Here is a 17656-nt window from a genome sequence, read left to right as displayed (position 1 = left end):
CCCTGGTGGGTTCCGTGTTTGGGCAGACCCGGCTAGCTAAATAGTCATTGGATCATTCTGCATTTCAGTTTTCAGGGGTCCAAAACGCTGATCCACCTTTGAAAGTAGTAAACATGAAATGCTAGGTTGTAAGCATAAAACTAGTGGCCCCAAGAATCACTGTTAGGATTATTAATACAAACAGACTGTTTATTTGAGAGACAGGACTGGGGAAGACCCTGGCCCAGTCTTTGACAGCTTTGTGTCGTGGGGGAGATCCAAAGAGGGAAGCATTAGTTCAGGGAAGACAAAGGGGGCCTGTGTGGTAGCTGGAAGTAGAAGAAAAATGGCAGTGTGCCTGAGGAATGCCTGGATGGCTTCTCTCGAGAGCCAAGGGTGCACCAGTGAAGAGTCTGCGAAAGAAAAAGGGGCCGATGCACTTACAGTCTCCTCTCTCTTCTTCCTGCTATTCATCAGGCTGAGAACTGCAAAGTGTTCTACAAGGTCAACAATATTTTTTCCAGCACAGGAGGTGTGTCCTGCAGCTCAAAATCAAAATCCAATAACAACAAAAAAATCAAACTGTTTTTGTCTGTTTTCTTTCTGAGGATCAGCAAGGCTGTGTATTCCACTGAAGAGTATTAGCAGATCTTCTGATCTTTTGCCAAGGTTCAAGTAAATAACAATAGATAACTGATGAATTATCATCCATGTCTAAATAGAAGTGTTTTCATGTTGAAATCAAGGAATCATCATTTAAAAGCATTATCTTTAATGGGTACGGTACCCCAACTGTCTTCTAAAGGTGTCGTTCAATGGGTAAGAGGATATTCCTCCACTGTATTTAAATAGAATCAACAAACTAGCCCTCACCGGTGTGGCTCAGTTGGTTGGGCGTCACACTGCAAAGCTAAGGGTGGCCGGTTCAGTTCCTGGTCAGGGCACATGCCTGAGTTGTGGGCCTCAACCCCATTTGGGATGCATGCAAGAAGCAAGCGATCAATGTTTCTCTCCTTCCCTTCCCCTTTCTCTAAAAATAAACAAGATTTTTTTTAAATCAACAAATTTAATTTAAAAATTAAATAAAGAAGTGATCTTTAGAGAGTACTTAACCTAGCCCCCTTATTTTTAAAATGCTTTTTAAAAATAGAACATTCAATCTAAATAAACTATTTCTGCAAAAAGTATAATAGTATTTGGGGGGGGCACAAAACCCTAGAACATACCTTCACAACTTAAAGATAGATGAAGGTCTTATTTTAAAGCTATAAATACATATATCGCTTCTTGGCCATTTGTCTAAGATCAAGTGTGAAGCCATGAATATAGCCTGGCTATTTAAAATTAAATTTGTGTCACCAGAAAATTAAATTTTTTCATTACTCTGAATTACCAAAGTAGTATTTATAAAGTTACAAGAAATCATCTCTAATTTATGAGCTTAATCTGATTTTTCAGGAAATATTTTTGCACAGTACATCTGTCACTGGTTATCTTATGGGAATGAAACAATGTTTTGCCACCCTAATCCATCACATGTACCTTGCCTGGGGACAAACCAGCAGCTCAGGTATGTGTTCTGACTGGGAATCGAACCTGCAACCTTTCAGCACACAGGGCAATGCTCCAACCAACTGAGCCACACCAGCAGGGCAAATTACATACTTTTTAATGGATCCACATGAGAAATTTTTAAATATGGTTTCAATAATTTTGTCTTCACCGTCCTCTTTAATTACTCATAAGTTGGAAAATAAAGGTGATTTCTGCTTTTATAATTCTGAAATATTTTTTCAGTGTATTTCCAAGTCAGGAAGACATAAACTTGGGAGCAGTGTTAATGCACTGGACCCCAGAAAAATATTTAGATGTCCTCTTAGAGTAAACTAATTAATGAATGTTATAAAGCAAAATTTAGCAGGGATTTATATAAAGTCTTATACTTGAATTTTAAAAAAGTTGCATCACTTAGAATTTTTAGCTTAGACAAGAAAAGACTAAGGAGGATGAAAGTTATTTTTAAATGCTTAACACATATTCAGAGAAAGGAAAACGGGCCCTTCTCCAGAAGTTTGAGCTAGGAAAAGAGTGGGAAATAAATATTGGTCATAATGAGAAACAATTTTTTTCAGTTACATCTGAAGGCTGAGAAATAGCTGCCTCGGAATATTTTTAAAGAAGTAAATTCCTAAATATGGTCTAAGTCATATTGCTACATGTTGGTAAAACTGTAGAGATATAACAAATTAAAATCAAAGTATATAGTTAATCTGAGAAGTCTTTTTAACAAAAAAAAGATCAAACACTTATGATCTTTTTAAAACTTTGTAAGCATTTCTTTTAATACTGAAAAAAACTGACTTTTACTTACCTACATTATTTCAAACTTTAGATTGTATGTTGGTGATTCAATAAAAGCCTGTGTATAGAAAACGCCTCCAAGAGTAATTCACAACAAAGCCAGACTGGGGTTAACACATCGGAGAAACCAGTCGCCCCAAAGCATCGCATCATGCACTAGGGATGATATTTTTACTCTTGCAGATTATCAGTTTGAGTTCTTTAAAAGCATTCCATGCAGGAGAGAAAAGTAATATAGGTTCATTAATAAATATGTACATCCATGCTACTTCAAATATAAATGTAGGAAAAATTAAGTAAAATAAGAAGTAATACAAAAAAGTAAAGTTCCAGTACCCTTCCATCTAGAGCATTCAGGGATCATCACTACATATTTATTTGTATATTGAAATCAGCAAACAACATAGAAACTGTCATGTATTCAACCACTCTCTTTTTTACCTATTGTTATATATAATGATTACATATAAATTACCTTATTTAAACATAATTCTTTCTTGTTCCTTGAGTTCTTTACCCTATGGCAGCAATTTTCAACCTTTTTCGTCTACTGGCACACCCAAACTAATTACTAAAATTCTGTGGCACACCAAAAAATGTTATATTTTTTGCCTATCTGAAAGACAAAAACATATAATTTTGATTCATTCACAGTAGACGCTATTGTTGTGCTGGCTTTGGTCATTTTTTTCCTTGACAATCTAAGGGAAAAGAGGTCATGGCCCTCACTAAATAGTCAGGTATTGCAAACTTTAAATATTCTTGCTGCACACCGGTTGAAGATCGCTGTCCTATGGAATTCAGGTATTTCTAACTCTGTTCCCATGTGCCACCACTTTAAAGGCATGTGACCATCCTACTCAGATGCGTTGTTGAAAACTATAGACTGAGGGTTTTGTAAATTCCTTCAAATGGAAGTTAATAAAATCTTCAACATTGCATAATTCATATCATATCAAATGTCCTATTTTCAATCTTCTTTTTTCCCAGAACAGACAAATTCCTCAGAGTTATGCAGCGTTCCAGAGCATCCTCATTCTTATTTAATTATTTCGGAGGATGAAAAGCTTTTTCATAGCACCCCCACAAAATCTGTTACACCAAGCACCACACAGTCACACAGAGCACCGAACCCAACACAATGCCTGTGATTGTAACTTTCCTCCTCAGCTTCATGCCTCTCCATTCTTCAGGCCTGCAGTTTGTACACGTTGTCTCTTCTGAGAGCAGGGTTAACAAGGACATACCCGGAAACCACACACGCCTTCCTGGGCCCATCTCTCAGAGTGGAAGGCATTGTTCCTTCAGCGTCAGTGGAACGATGGAAGACAGAAGATAAGTCTTCTCTAATCCCATGGGGGGGGGGGGTCATACCAGCACATAACCATTCCGAAGCAGAAGCCATCTATTTTGGTTAATACCTCTCAAAATATAACAAGCTTAAACTTAACAACTCATTCAGCAAGTGATTTCATTCAGATGCCCACCTCATTCTACCTTTGGCAGACAACTCTATCCAGAAGGTATTGCTCAAAGTTGGACTTCTATGGGTGTTGATGGAGAGCTGATTTTTGTGTTCACTTTTGTGTTCTTAGTGAAGCCTGTTTTTAAAATGTTCTCCATCATGCTACATTAGCTGAGCTGCCCTGGCACAGAATGTAAGGCCTTTGATCATTGATTTGTCCCAGTGTTGACACTGATCTCCTCTGTCAACCTGTCATGTCTGTCTGAAGTGAGGTGACAGCCTTCCAAGCAGGCCTGAGTGCCTGCGCTTCACCCGAATGCAAGACCAGTTTTTCTGTCACACGCCCTGTGAATCTTGTTCTTGACCAGGTCTCATCACTGCCAGAAAGATCAGAACCACGGTGAGGGCCCACTGCTAGCAAGTATGTAGGAATTCAAAGCATGGGCACCAATTTCATGAGGGGCCACATCTTATTTTTTCACATATGTCTTTGTTACAATTCTGTTGTGGGTATTTTACATATATTTGTAAGCTGCTTAAATTTTTTCTAAAGTTGTAAGTCAATAAATAATTTTAAATTAATTTATCATTCCATATTGAGTAGAAGGAGTTCTAACTGATCACATCTTGAAGAACTATTCTTATCCATGAGCATTTCTTTAAAAGTTATAATGGCTGTTGATTTCTGTGAGCTGACAATGGGGAATGATCTGCCCCCAATGTGTACACCATCCCTGATTTTGTAGGAGGATTGAAAAGGTTATTAGAAGGAAAAGAGAGTCTCAGACATACAAAATTGAATTTATTTTAAAACAATGAAAAGACAATATTAAAAAGGAAAGAAAAGAGAACATTACACATGCAAAGTCAAATATGAGTTTATTCATAAATATAACTCATGTATATTTAAAGCATTTTTTTTTACTGAACTAAGATTCTATCATTCTGTCAGTTTGCTAGAATTCTTCTATAAGTTAACAAGAATTAGAGGCTAAATAGACTTGATACAATATCTAGTAAATAAATAAAAATATTAAATTATCTTTTATGCACAAAAGAAAGTAGGTTATATCCTATATACAATTTAATATAATTTCCTCCTTTAACTGTCTGGACTTTTTAAGATATTATTTTGTTGGTGGGTATTTTAAATGTTCAGATTTGCTTTGGGTTAGGAAGTGACTGAAACGTTTAGTAGAGGAAGGGGGAAGAGTAACCAAACAATCATTACTTCTTCGAGGTAGAATAAGGAACAATGAAGAGTTCATCTAGATTAGACATGTTTATTATGGAAAAGGAATGCTTTTGTAAGATGATTGCTACTAAAATTATTGTTGAAGAGAATGTTGATAACCCAATTATGGAATAGCAGTATTGAATGTTACCTGTAATGTTATTTGTAATACATGTTTCTGACACAGTAGGCAGTCAGACAGACAGGAGCAGAGTACAGATGACAGGCCAGGTACAGAAGGTCGCCAGAGCAGAAAGACCCAGGTGCCTGCCTAGCAACAGGCAAAATTGAGAGAACAAATATAGTAGGGGGGCACCTCACCCCCAGAGTGACCTTTCCTCCCCTAGCATATCACTGGTCATGCGGTTTGGACTCCCCCCGACCTTCCATATGGCTAGTCATTCTGTTCAGACCCTCCCCTGACCTCTCCTCCCCAGGCTCGTCACTAGTCACACAATAGACGCCCAAAGAGGAGGGACAAGGGTAGAGAGCAGCCTCTTATGACTCCCACACAAGCCCTTGCATGACTACTCCCTTAAGCATTAAGCCCTCAAGACAATGAGGTCCTGACCCACATCAAATAATCTTGGGAAAAAAACCTGGGGCTGTTGATCTCAGAGACAGGAATTTGGGTCAAACTAGAGATGACATCTGGGCCTCAAGTGTGTTTCAGTTTCAGGTCAGAAAAGCAGCAAAATCAGACTGAACAGAGGCCACCACTGACATCAGGCCCAGCTGCACTGACCAATGATCCCCTGCCTTGGCATTGACTAATCAGTAGAGACCACTGCCCTGGGGAGACACACCTGGAAAGCTGATGCATATGCCATTGAGATCCTCCCCTGAGACCTCCAGATAAAGTCCTTAAGAAGGACTCAATGTGGTGCTCTCTGCCTGTGGAGCACACCGCACCTTTCCTCCCTTTCTTTCCCTGCCCACACCTTTTCCCTCTCTTTCCCCACAGGTGTGTTCTCTTTGCTTTTCTTTCTCCTAGGCTCCAGGGGCCCTCCTTTAGCCTCTGTAATTTGGTTCCTGGGCCCATATACCCCAACTGACTCACTTCCTCCACAGCTCACTTCTACCTCTGTGACTTTCTAAATAAACTTCTGTTTGTATCTTGAGTCTTGGCTCTGAATTCTTCATTAGCCAAAATTCAAGAACTGAGGTCTAACATGCAGTGCAATTCACAGCTAACATTCCCATGCACTCATATAATCATTACAATCTTCTTGTTTATGTTGATAAATGGGCCTCAAGTTAAATAAACAGGGTGAGAGTTTGGTGGAGAATAAAAACTCAAGGCAAATCTCAGTCTCTGCCACATCCCTTAGCTCTAGGTTTCCACCTTCCTGCCAGCCATCTCAGATGTTTAGGCCCCAGCACATTTGAATTTAAAATAAATTATATGTTTACTCTCCACCAGGTGCTTTGAAGCTTTAATAAAATCTTCAGATTCTTTTGAGTCTGGACCTCACTGGGCAGATGTAATAGAGTTAAGACTAGAGTTTACTAATCTTGGTGATTATCATTACATTCTCTTCTCAACTGACAATTCTTGAGGAGGAAGCAAATCTTGATTTTCCACATTACTATTTGTGGACAAACCTTAACTCTGGTTTTCTATGTCTCGGATCTGATTACTTTAGCTCTTTCCTTCACTTCTTGCTTACAAGTAAAAGCTTTAAGACATGTAAATTGACATTGTGCAATTTTTTTGTTTCACAAAAGGAGTTCTCTGTAATCTTACTTTGTTATCTATTACAAACTTTGCTAAAGGTAAAACAACCATCTCAGTAAAGTGCGTCAACTGCAATGCTCAGTCTCCGTCATACATTTTAGTACAATCTAATGTTATTAGTACAAACTGCAGTGCACATAAAATCTCAACTGCTATTTCTTTCTCAAGAACCTCCCGCTGTTCTTTCATCTACAGACCCTGCATTTACTCTCGATAAAAAGGCAGCATTTTGTTGGCTCTAATTACATTGGCTCAACCAAAGACACTAACAATAGACTCGTTGTCAGTAAAATTAGCCTTTTATCTGCCATCCTCTCCCTTCCTCTAATTTCTAGCTAAGTGCAGTGGCCAGGACAGAGTCTGCTGACTCAAAACAAATTATTTCATCTCTCCAAGCCTCAGTTTTCTCCTTTGCAAGAGGAACAAAGCGACACACATCTCGGATTGTTGGGCAAAATGGGTCCAATTCATCTGACAGAGTCAGTCGGCACTCAGCTAATGTGAATTTCCTCGCCCTAGAAGAAGGACCTGACGGGAAATTACACACATGTACTGGCACACAGAACATGTTTTTAGAAATTTCATTCCCAAATAACTTCCAAAATTTGGGAGCCAAGAAGAAAATCCAAACTGAAGTTTAGGGGGGAAAAACAGTTTTTAAGTTTGTCCCTTCTTTTAAGTTGACCATAATTTGATATTCACATGATGATAAATCACAATTGTAATTAAATGCCTTGGGCCCTGACAGTTTTCGACCTCTGCCTTGAAGGGAGAGATTGTGCCTGTCCAGGCTATGCCTTAATCCCCAGGTGATGCGTTAGAGGTGATCTCAAAAAATATTCGAGAAGTCAGTGAGTGAGCTACCTAGCCTGTGTTTCTCTTTAAGCAGTGCTTCTGAAAGGTTCTAGGTGAATCCACTTTGAGTTCATTATTTTCTCTTTCTGATGCTCATGACTGATGGGGAAATTATCATTAATATTTTCTTCCCATTTCAGATGGCTCTTCACTTGGCACTATCTCATTAAAGAATCCATTTCTTTTTTTAAAAAAATATAGTTTATTGATTATGCTATTACAGTTGTCTCCATTTTTTCTCCCCTTTATCCCCCTCCACCCTGCAACCCCTTTTCCCTCCAACATCCCCCACCCCCTTAGTTCATGTCCGTGGGTCATACATACAAGTTCTTTGGCTTCTCCCTTTCCTACACTATTCTTAACACCCCCCCCCCCACCATCTATTTTGTGCCTACCATTTATGCTTCTTATTCCCTGTACATTTTTCCCCCTCTCTCCCTCTCTTCCTCCCCCTCCCCACTGATAACCCTCCATGGGATCTCCATTTCTGTGATTCTGTTCCTGTTGTAGTTGTTTGCTTAATTGCTGTTGTTTTTTTTTACATTCAGTTGCAGATAGTTGTGAGTTTGTTGCCATTTTACTGTTTAGTTTTTGATCTTCTTAGATAAGTACCTTTAAGATTTTGTATAATAAGGGCTTGGTGATGATGAACTCTAAAGAATCCATTTCTCATTGATCTTCTTTCTGTCAATAAATGCTTTAATAGTTGGGGGAGACAGGCTAAAAGGCAAAAGCTTCTATTCAAAGAAATGTTATTGCAAAATCATTTTACTAAAGCAAGAATCTTTTGGCATGTGAAAAATTGGCCCTTCTATTTTTGTGTAGTAATGTTAGATTTTCACCTATTACAACTTTATTTTAAAAAAGTGTGCTGATATTTCCTCATGACACTCCGTGTTCTTGAAACATTTTCTTAAAAGAGCAAAAAACATTTTTAGATAAATCCCATTTTAGTTTCTCTGTTATTCTAAGGAAACAAAAGTTTATGTTTGCTACAACTAAATATGACATTTCCATTCATTACTTAACTAAAAATTTACTGGAAATCTATATTAAAAGCTATCTGCAGAGAAGAGGAAAGGATTTAATATTTCAGTAAAGTTGGGCACCGGGAATGGAAAGAATGTATAATGGGTTTGAATTCTTCAACTCCTTTTTTCCTGGAAGTAGGGGGTTGTGGGTTAGGAGGCCTTTCTGTAAGAGTTATTGTGATAGGATCTTTTGACAAAGGCAGCTCTTTTTCATTGTTTCTCAGGCCCATATGGGTTGGGATGAGGACCTACGGGGATGAAATGCATGCACACTAAACACTTTATCTGGGAATTTTTATATTTCAAAGAAATTTCTGAAGAACATGAGATTCTTTAGCTTTGTGAAACAATTTGAAAAACATTCTTCTAAATATGAATATGAGCAGTTCCCATCTTACCCCAGCCCTTCAGACAAGATTCTCTGTGAAACTGAGAATTGCCTTGGAGTTTGTGAAGAACACACTCATTCAGTAGGTGTGGGACTGAGCTCAGAGAGTGTGTATTCACCAGCAGGATGTGAGATTATTATGAAGATCAATAAACTTTACTTCAAGAAACACTATTTTAAATTAGAGGTGAGCCATTGAGTTTCAGCTGAGCCCTTTGCTTTTCCCGTTTTTCCTTCTCCATTTCCAATCTGCCAGTGCCTTGGATTACCTTCCCAGATGCTCTCCATCTGCTCCTCACCAAGATCAGCCTATGCAAGAAAGGCCCATGATAGGGCGTAGTCCCCAACTCCCATCTCCTGTCCTCACCCCTCAGTCCCATGCTGCACCTCCTTTTGTAGCCTACTTGCTTTTGATGGTCTCAGAAGAGTTTTCTCTTCCACTTCATTCCTGTGTGTTCACAGGCTCACCATTAATATTTCTCCAGGCATTTTGTCCTTTATCTCTGTGAACCACATGGCTATCTAAGAATGAATCAAAAGTGAGGTAACTATGGCAACCATACACATAAAGAACAATGATAGGAACTGAGGTGTTGAATTTAGGATTTAGATGTGATTTCATAGTCACCATTGAGGAGCTGGATGTCTGAAGGAAGGTAGCTTCAAGTCGTTCTGTGGTGTTCTACAAGTCCTAACTAGATCTGCCAAGTAAAAGTTACACAAAAGTAAATTTTGTTTAAGCATAAAGAAAAACTTCCTAAAAAATTTTACCCTTACAAAAAAGTTACAAAAATCCAGTCACTAGGAGTGCTCAAACAGGGGATGGGTCATTTCCTATAAGGATTTGGTAAAGGAAAACATTCTACTGGTGAGGATCAGAATTCATTCATTTCTTCATTATTTAATGAATTTTATAGAGCACCCATTGTGTGGATGGTGCCCCAAACAGAGATGATACAAAGATAAATAAGATATGTTTTATGAATCGGAAGAGCACAAAGTCCAGCAGAGAACTGCACACAGGAGCAAGTACACGGCCGTCTTGTGTGAGCGCAGCAATGGAACAGTAGACAGAGAGTTGCAGCCCTCAGCTAGCATCAATCACAGGCATGCGAGAGAGCCAGCTTTGGAGATTCTAGCTAGCACATTTTATTATATACTTTATTATATATGTATATACACATATATATGTTTTATTTTTTAGAGCAGTTTTGGGTTCACAGCACAACTGAGCAGAAAGTGCATAGGGGTCCCATGTATCCCCTCCCCCGACAGATGCATAGGCTCCCCAACTAGGCACCAGGGTGGTACATTTATCACAACTGATGAACCTACATTAACACAGCATAATCATCCAAAGTTTGTAGTTTGCCTTAAGGTCATTCTTGGCATTGCACCTTCCATGGATTTCGACAAATGTATAATGGCATGCATCCATTCACACACTGCTCTTGGGTAGTTCCACTGCCTGTCCTAAAAATCTGCTCTGCTCTGCTCTTCCTAGTCACCCCCCCCGCAAGCCATGGGCAACCACTGATCATTTTCCTGTCTCCATAGCTTTGCCTTTTCCAGAACGTCTACAGGTGGAATCATATAGTATGTCGGACTTTTAGTTTTAACTAGCACTCATCTCCTCCTGAGACTTCATGCCAATAAACTTTTTTCAGTGCTTAAGGACACCATACTTGCCTTCAAAGAGTTCATCATTAAATAGTGCAGGATTCGGAAAATAATAATAATAATAACAACAATAACAGCCATAAAGTATGATAAGCATTGTAATAGATACTGCAGCAAGGTGAAGGAGCTGTTCCCTGGCAAGGAAAGTAAAAGGGTCAGTTAATCAAGAAGCCCTTCCTGCCCTGGCTGGTGTGGCTCAGTGAATTGAGTGCCAGCCTGTGAACCAAGGGGGTCTCTGGTCTGATTCCCAGTGGGGGCACATGCCTGGGTTGTGGGCCAGGTCCCCAGTGGGAGACGCTCGAGAGGCAACCACACATTGATGTTTCTCTCCCACCCTTCCCCTCTCTCTGAAAAAAAAGAAAGAAAGAAACCCTTCCTGATGGAGAGGGCACCTCAACTGAAATTGAAAAACAAGTAGGATTTAACAATTTGGCAATATCTGGGGAAAGTTTTCTAAGAAAAGCAAATAATACAAGCAATTACCTGGATGTTAAAAAAAAGGTAATTGACTTTTTTTTTCCAAAAACCAAGAACTGTGCTCCACATATTTTATTGTATTTAACTCCCACAACAATCTTGGCAGTAAAGGTCTTTTAATTGAGGGACAGAGAAGTCACTGATCTGGTAGGAAGCAAGCTGGGATTAGAAATCAGCGATGCAGGAAAGATGTACTTAGCTGCTGCATTCTGAGCGGAACCACAGTAAATAGATCCCAGTGGCCTGCTGTAGGGCAGTAGCAGATGCGTAGAGACAGCAGACAGATTTGGGTAAAGTACGGTGTGATTGACTGAAAGAAACGCAGGAGAAGGAAAGAGGGCAATATCAGTCAGGATGTGTTGAGTCTCAAGGAACAAAGAACTCAACTGAAAGTGACATAAACCAGAGGCAAGGTATCTGGAGGAATGTTTGGGGCTCCAGGGTGCCATTAAGGACCATCCCCGACATGCAGGTGTTGTAGCTACCATGGACGCAGAATGCCCGCCCCATGTTCTGGTTTCATGGGCAGACCTGACTGCCCCAGCCCTAACCTCTCTGGGCTAGAGCCCAAACAGAGCCTTCCCAGCCTTTCCCGTGGCCTGCCACATCCTGCACATTTAGAGCCCTTAACACGCAGCTGTGTGGACACCCCCAGCATCTCCTTCTGCTAAGGAGATGGGACATACTGTGTGGGGCAATCTGTTCTGTATGGGACATATTGAGATGTGTTTGCTTGATTTTTAACATGGGAGATATTTGAGCTATGTTTAAACACTGAAAGTAAATACCCAGATAAAAAGGTAGAGATTGAGGGTACAAGAGAAAAGAGACGACCGAGGGCACTATGTGCATTGACTTGGGCGAAGGCCTGGGATCCCGAGTGCTCTCTGCTGTGTGGGACAGGGACCCAGCATCTGGTGTACAGGCGAGACACCCATGCTGTGGCCGTGGGGACAGCACCTGCTAATGACTTGAAGAACTTCTTTTAAAAAGAGAGAATAATGCAATCATTATACTATTCTTTATAAAATATAAAGAATATATGTTTATGAATATATGTTTAAGAATATGTTGTCATATATGTGAATATATGTTTAATATATTCATTATGAGTCCACATGTACTTACCGCATACCTTAAGCAATTATCACTGATGGGACCACTTTGTTTCTACTGTACCCCCACTCTTCAACTCTCCCAGCCTGATGGTTTACATATGTACATATCAGTCATTATAATACATATTGAAATTAAATGAAAATTAATAGTGATTCCTTAATTTCTTCCAGTATTCAGTTGGTAGAGAATCAGACTGTTGACCCCAGGTGGAGCCTTTTGGAAGAAAGTAGCAAAGGAGGATTTGTGCTGAAATGCACATCTGACCCCTCACTGCCATACTGTTAGGGGCATCTCCCCAAAGCAGACAAGTCCTGGGCACAAAGTAGGGTCACAATTACAGTCCTGGCTGGTCCAAAAGTTCAAGTCCCAGAGGTTGACCTGTGGCCAAACTCAGCCACACTTACTTAATCCACTCATTCATTAAATATGCACTAAGCACCTCTTCTGTGCCAGACACTGTTCAAGGCACTGGGCATAGAGAAGTAAACAAATCAGACATGACCCCTGGCCTTATGGGGCTTCTAGACTAGCACAGTATGCTCCCCCTACCCCTGTGAATAGTCCAGCACTCTGCTCTCTTCCAACTGGTGTTTTTTGTTAAGCAGTATTATGACACTGAAGGAACTTCTAAGAAAAAAATGTCATCTAAAATAGCTAGATCTTTTATTAATGTATGTTTATACATTAAAATTAGAAGCAACCTAAATGCATGTCAGGACGGAACCCTTAAGAACACAACTTTTAAAAATGATGAATTAGATCTGCCCATATGTGCGTGTTACAAATATATACTCAATGTTTGCTTAAATCAAGGCTTTCAAACTTCAGCATGTATGAGAATGACCTAGAGGGCTCTGCATAATAATAAAGTGGGAGAAAATTTGAGTTCTGAGGGAAATTAGGGCAGAGGAAAAAAAGAGGTGGGGAAAAATAGCTAAAGAGAAAGGGCCAAAGAGACTTTGGAACAAACTTAAATATTTCATTTTAGTTATTTGCTCTACTATCCTGCATTTGAACACTTTGAATTGTCTTTGAACCTTTTGATATTGTTTTGTTCAATAGCACTTTGAGGAGTGAAGGGATCTGATGTATTCAATGCCGGGTGACATGGCACAGGAAAGGGAGAGTATGTACAGAGGGTGAGATCCAGGACAAGGAAGGACTGAGCATTTAGCAAAAGCAGGACATAAAAATCAGAGGTGACTAGGAGCCATGGAAGCCCGGGTGTCCCTGGGGAGAAGGAACGACAAGAGATAGATATTTTTATTTAAATATGATTAAAGTGGGTGTGGCCATAAAGCTGGAGGGCTGGTGATAACCATCAGCTGATATGCAGCCAGGGACCCACACTGAGCACAGACAACAAGGCCAAGTGTGGCAATGTCGTAAATTATGGGGACAGAGTCGTGCTGTAGAAGAGGGGTGAAAGAGAACATAAATAAGAGAATATTCTTATTCTCAGAATAGAGCCCTGCCAAACTGTTAAATAATTTAAGGAGAATACACCCTCCTCAATACCAGAAAGGATTTCCTAACCAATAAACAACTGGTTCCAAGTAATAAGGTTGCAATCTATACCTTAACACCACCTGGCATCATTGACCAAACAGAACACCAGTAATGTAAGAAGCACTTATGGTAACAGTGCTCTTTCATTGTGATAATAAATTAGCACAGGCTGCAAAGTCAACAACCAGTTCATATTCTAAAAAGTATTGCCTTGTAATGGGTAAAACTTGCTTTTCCACCAGCAACGCAATGACTCAGCCCTTTGTGAGAGAAAGATAGAGTATAAGGACTACCCCAGTAATGCCTCCATAGAGCTAGGTACTTTCAAATCTGCTGCGATGGCACCCGGTGCTGAATTCAGTCACAGCACTTACTATATTGAATGTCAATGTCTGATCATTTGTTCTTTTTCTCCAGGAGACCGTGAGCAGGTTGGAGTCAGGGACTGTGTCTTTCATTAGGTCCTAGCACATTATACACTCTCCTCAGAGGGACTGTTTTTGTAATGAGTGCATCAAGGATTGTATGTGTGTTAGAGTAGCCAAAGAAAACAATACTAGGCCTTAAGAGTCCTTTCCTATAAAATGACAGGATTGAACTGCACCGTGGCCAAAGTCTCCAGACGTACAGGGGATTATTTGCCTAAGATACTTGATTTGTTTAAATGATTTAGAACTTCCATAAGTTTTCCCAAGAATCTATCTGCTACTGCTGATTCGAGCATTTCTTTAGAGAGGACAGAATCCAAAATCCTTAAGAATGGGGTGTCCATCAGGCGCTGGAAAATCCCAAGTCTATCAGAGACGTGTGATAAGACGGTGATTCCTGGGGGATCTGCGGTTTCAGTTTCAATAGTAAGTCACTCTAAGTGAAAGAAACCAGACACAATAGGTCACATATTGTAGGATGAAATATCCAGACTATATAAATGCCTCCAGACAGAAAAGTTTTGTGGTTGCCAAGGCCTGGAGGAGGGGGGACGGCTCTGGGGAATGGGGAGCAATTATTTAATGAGTAGGGGTCTCCTTTGGGGGTAATGAAGATGGCTTGGAATTAAATAGAGGGGACCATTTTACACTATGGTGAATTCACTTAATGCCACCCAACTGTACACTTTGTTATATGAATTGTATAGTTTTAAAAAATCTCTTGGCTGATAGGCTTTAAAAATAACAATGTTAATAATAGTTAGCATTTATTGTGTGGTTATTATGTTCTAGGTGCTCTTAATTCTCACGGTGAGGTAGGTCCTGTCATTATTCCACTCTTGCATAGGCTCTAGTTTGCCCACCGGAGCAGCAGGTAGCAAAGCAGGGCTCAAAACTGCCCTGGCCTGGGCGAAGTCTCTGCCCATTGGTAATGGACTCTGGGAACACAACTGATACAGCCCAGGGTGGTGTGAGCAATTGATTTGAAGAGACCTTGATTGACAAGATAACCAAACTCTTTACATGTTTTTCTAATAGCAAAAGTATACCTGTCTAGTTGTCAAGTGAATGAGTATAAAAACAGGGTCTCATTGGTGAGCAACTCCCTTGAAGGAGGGGATGGCAGAGTTGACCCTGTTAAAGGGATCATAGCCAGAATGAGCCTTACAAGCTCTGGGTCTCTTGGGAAACACGGTGAGAATTCTGCTGACATCTTTTGCAATCAGATTTTTTAAATGGCATAGATGCTCTGTACCTAGGTCCCTAGAAACTTCTCTAAAAAAGACAAGTGATACACTCTCCAGAAAGAAATCCCTGGCAAGATCAGCTGTGTGTACATCATTATATTGAAGAAGCCCTTGCTCATTGGACAATTCTGGCAAAACGCCTTATGAGATTATATTGTGGGCAAAGTCTTTATTGATTTTTGAAATACTGTGCCTGAGAAAAATCTTCCATATTTGTGTATATGGCTGTTTATTAATACTGTTGTGTACTCTGATGTGTCCTGAGGCATATATCCTTCAGCTGCTGAATGTGGTGCAAGCCTTGGGCCTCAGTGTTCTCGAATAGTCCACACCACCTGATGGCAGGTGATGTGACCCTACGGCATGAGCTCTGGGCTTCCATCCAGAGCATTAAAATAGTATGCTCTTTCAAGGGGAACTTTTCACATGCAAAATCTATGCTCCACACCTTTAATCTGTGATTCCCTGCATCCTCCAAAAGTTGTCAGTAGGTCTGAAAATAATCTGCACATATCATGGAACATGCATCTATTCCTTGTACTCAACTGCTTCTGTTGGCCAGAGGTTCTGCCTAGATTATGGATAATATTTAAAGGAACACACAGTCTCACTAGTTGGGGCCTTTTGAAATATTAAATGTCAACTGCTCAAGAGGCATGATGGGAGGATTTGATTGGGAACTCCGTAAGCCAGGTGATCCCCTCCCATCTCCTTGAATACCCCCATGTGCAGCACTGAAACAGCAAGAGAGCAGGGCCCTGCACGAAGGAGTGCAACGCCCTCACAGGAAGTGAGTTCCTTTAGTGAAATTCAAATCCGACTACTGACTAATAGTGAGGGTAAGAAGCGTGTCTCAGTCGACATCATGGTGAACAGCACCTCTCGATGTGCTCCAGACTTGCTTCACAACTGCCTACGTGGTACGTCCATTTCAGTGTTTAGGCAACTCAGATTTACTATGTGCAGAACTGAACACTGGATTTACTACTTTCCTCCTAGACTTTCCCAATTTCGGTAAATGCCTCTACCATTCACCCATTGCTCAGGGCAAAAACCCAAAGGTGATCTTGAATCCTGTCTTTCACTCACAACCCACATCCAAATCCATCACTAAATCACCTTATCTCTGTCTACAAAATATATCCCAAACCTGAGAGCCCTCAGCCTCTTACTTTGGCTCTTCTAATAGCCTTCTAACTCGCTTTCGTGCTTCTACCCTTGCTCTCTTGGCCTATTACATAACTAGAGGCCAGAGTGTTCTTTCTGAAAACAAATAAAATAATACTAATGATGATAAAATCAGATCTTGTCACCTCTTGCTCAAATCCTTCCAACAATTTCTCATCACACTGATAATCCTGTCAAAAATATTTATTATGGCCTGGAAGACTGCATACCTCTGCAACCACACTGCAGTCCTCGTGAGTCTATTCTAATTTGACTGGCCTCTCATTCTTCTTCAAGCTCGCCGAGCACATTTTCATCTCAGGGCCATGGCGTGTGTTGTCCTTTCTACCTGGAACATCCTTCCCCAGACGTTTGCCTGGCTCACTCTTATTTCTTTCAGGGCTCTGCTTACATGTCACCTTTTTCAGTGAGGCATTCCCTGACCAACGCATCTGACATAGCCTTCCTACATTCCTCATCCTTTTACCAAACTTTATTTACAGCATGGATCACTTCTGACATATTTAAATATGTGTTGAATGGAGAAATGAATGGTCTAGCACCCTTACTAACAACACTAGAGAGTGAATTTTACCATCTGAAGTTGTCCAACTTTCTATGACATTGCATCCTTTCCCTCTGCATACAGTATATCTCCCTCAGACACACTTTCCCTGGCAGTAAAAAGAATGTATGCTTTGGAAACTAAGTCCAAACTAATCACACTAACATACAATTTCAAGAACATTGGGCTTCACTATGTCTGCCATTTTCAACTTTCAGAGTCTGTTGACTGTAATCTTGCTCCTTATACATACTTGTGCTTATATCCCATCCTTGACACCCAGCCTCCTGGACAGAAATAAAGCTGGATTGCTGGGTGTACTTTGGAAGTGCGCTGGAACTAGGGAACAGAAGAGGCCTTCCATTGCAGTGTGCTATAGAGTGATGGGCTTCAGCATCCTCTTCATACAGTAG

General features: G+C 40.3%; 1 protein-coding gene across 1 annotated transcript; it reads left to right on the top strand.

The window, feature by feature from the left end:
* The first annotated feature begins 17437 nt into the window (after positions 1-17437).
* Positions 17438-17656, top strand: LOC123808864 (protein kish-A-like). Its single transcript, XM_045823755.1, has one exon. The coding sequence runs from the start codon at positions 17438-17440 to the stop codon at positions 17654-17656; it is 219 nt and encodes a 72-aa protein (XP_045679711.1).

The sequence above is a fragment of the Phyllostomus hastatus genome, unplaced genomic scaffold (assembly GCF_019186645.2).
Source record: "Phyllostomus hastatus isolate PE091 unplaced genomic scaffold, TTU_PhHast_1.1 phas_scaffold_501, whole genome shotgun sequence".
Lineage (NCBI taxonomy): Eukaryota > Metazoa > Chordata > Mammalia > Chiroptera > Phyllostomidae > Phyllostomus > Phyllostomus hastatus.
This window is presented reverse-complemented; position numbering and strand designations above follow the sequence as displayed.

Coding starts and splice junctions, on each gene's coding strand:
- LOC123808864 (XM_045823755.1), top strand. CDS start 17,438: ATGTCTGCCATTTTCAACTTTCAGAGTCTGTTGACTGTAATCTTGCTC.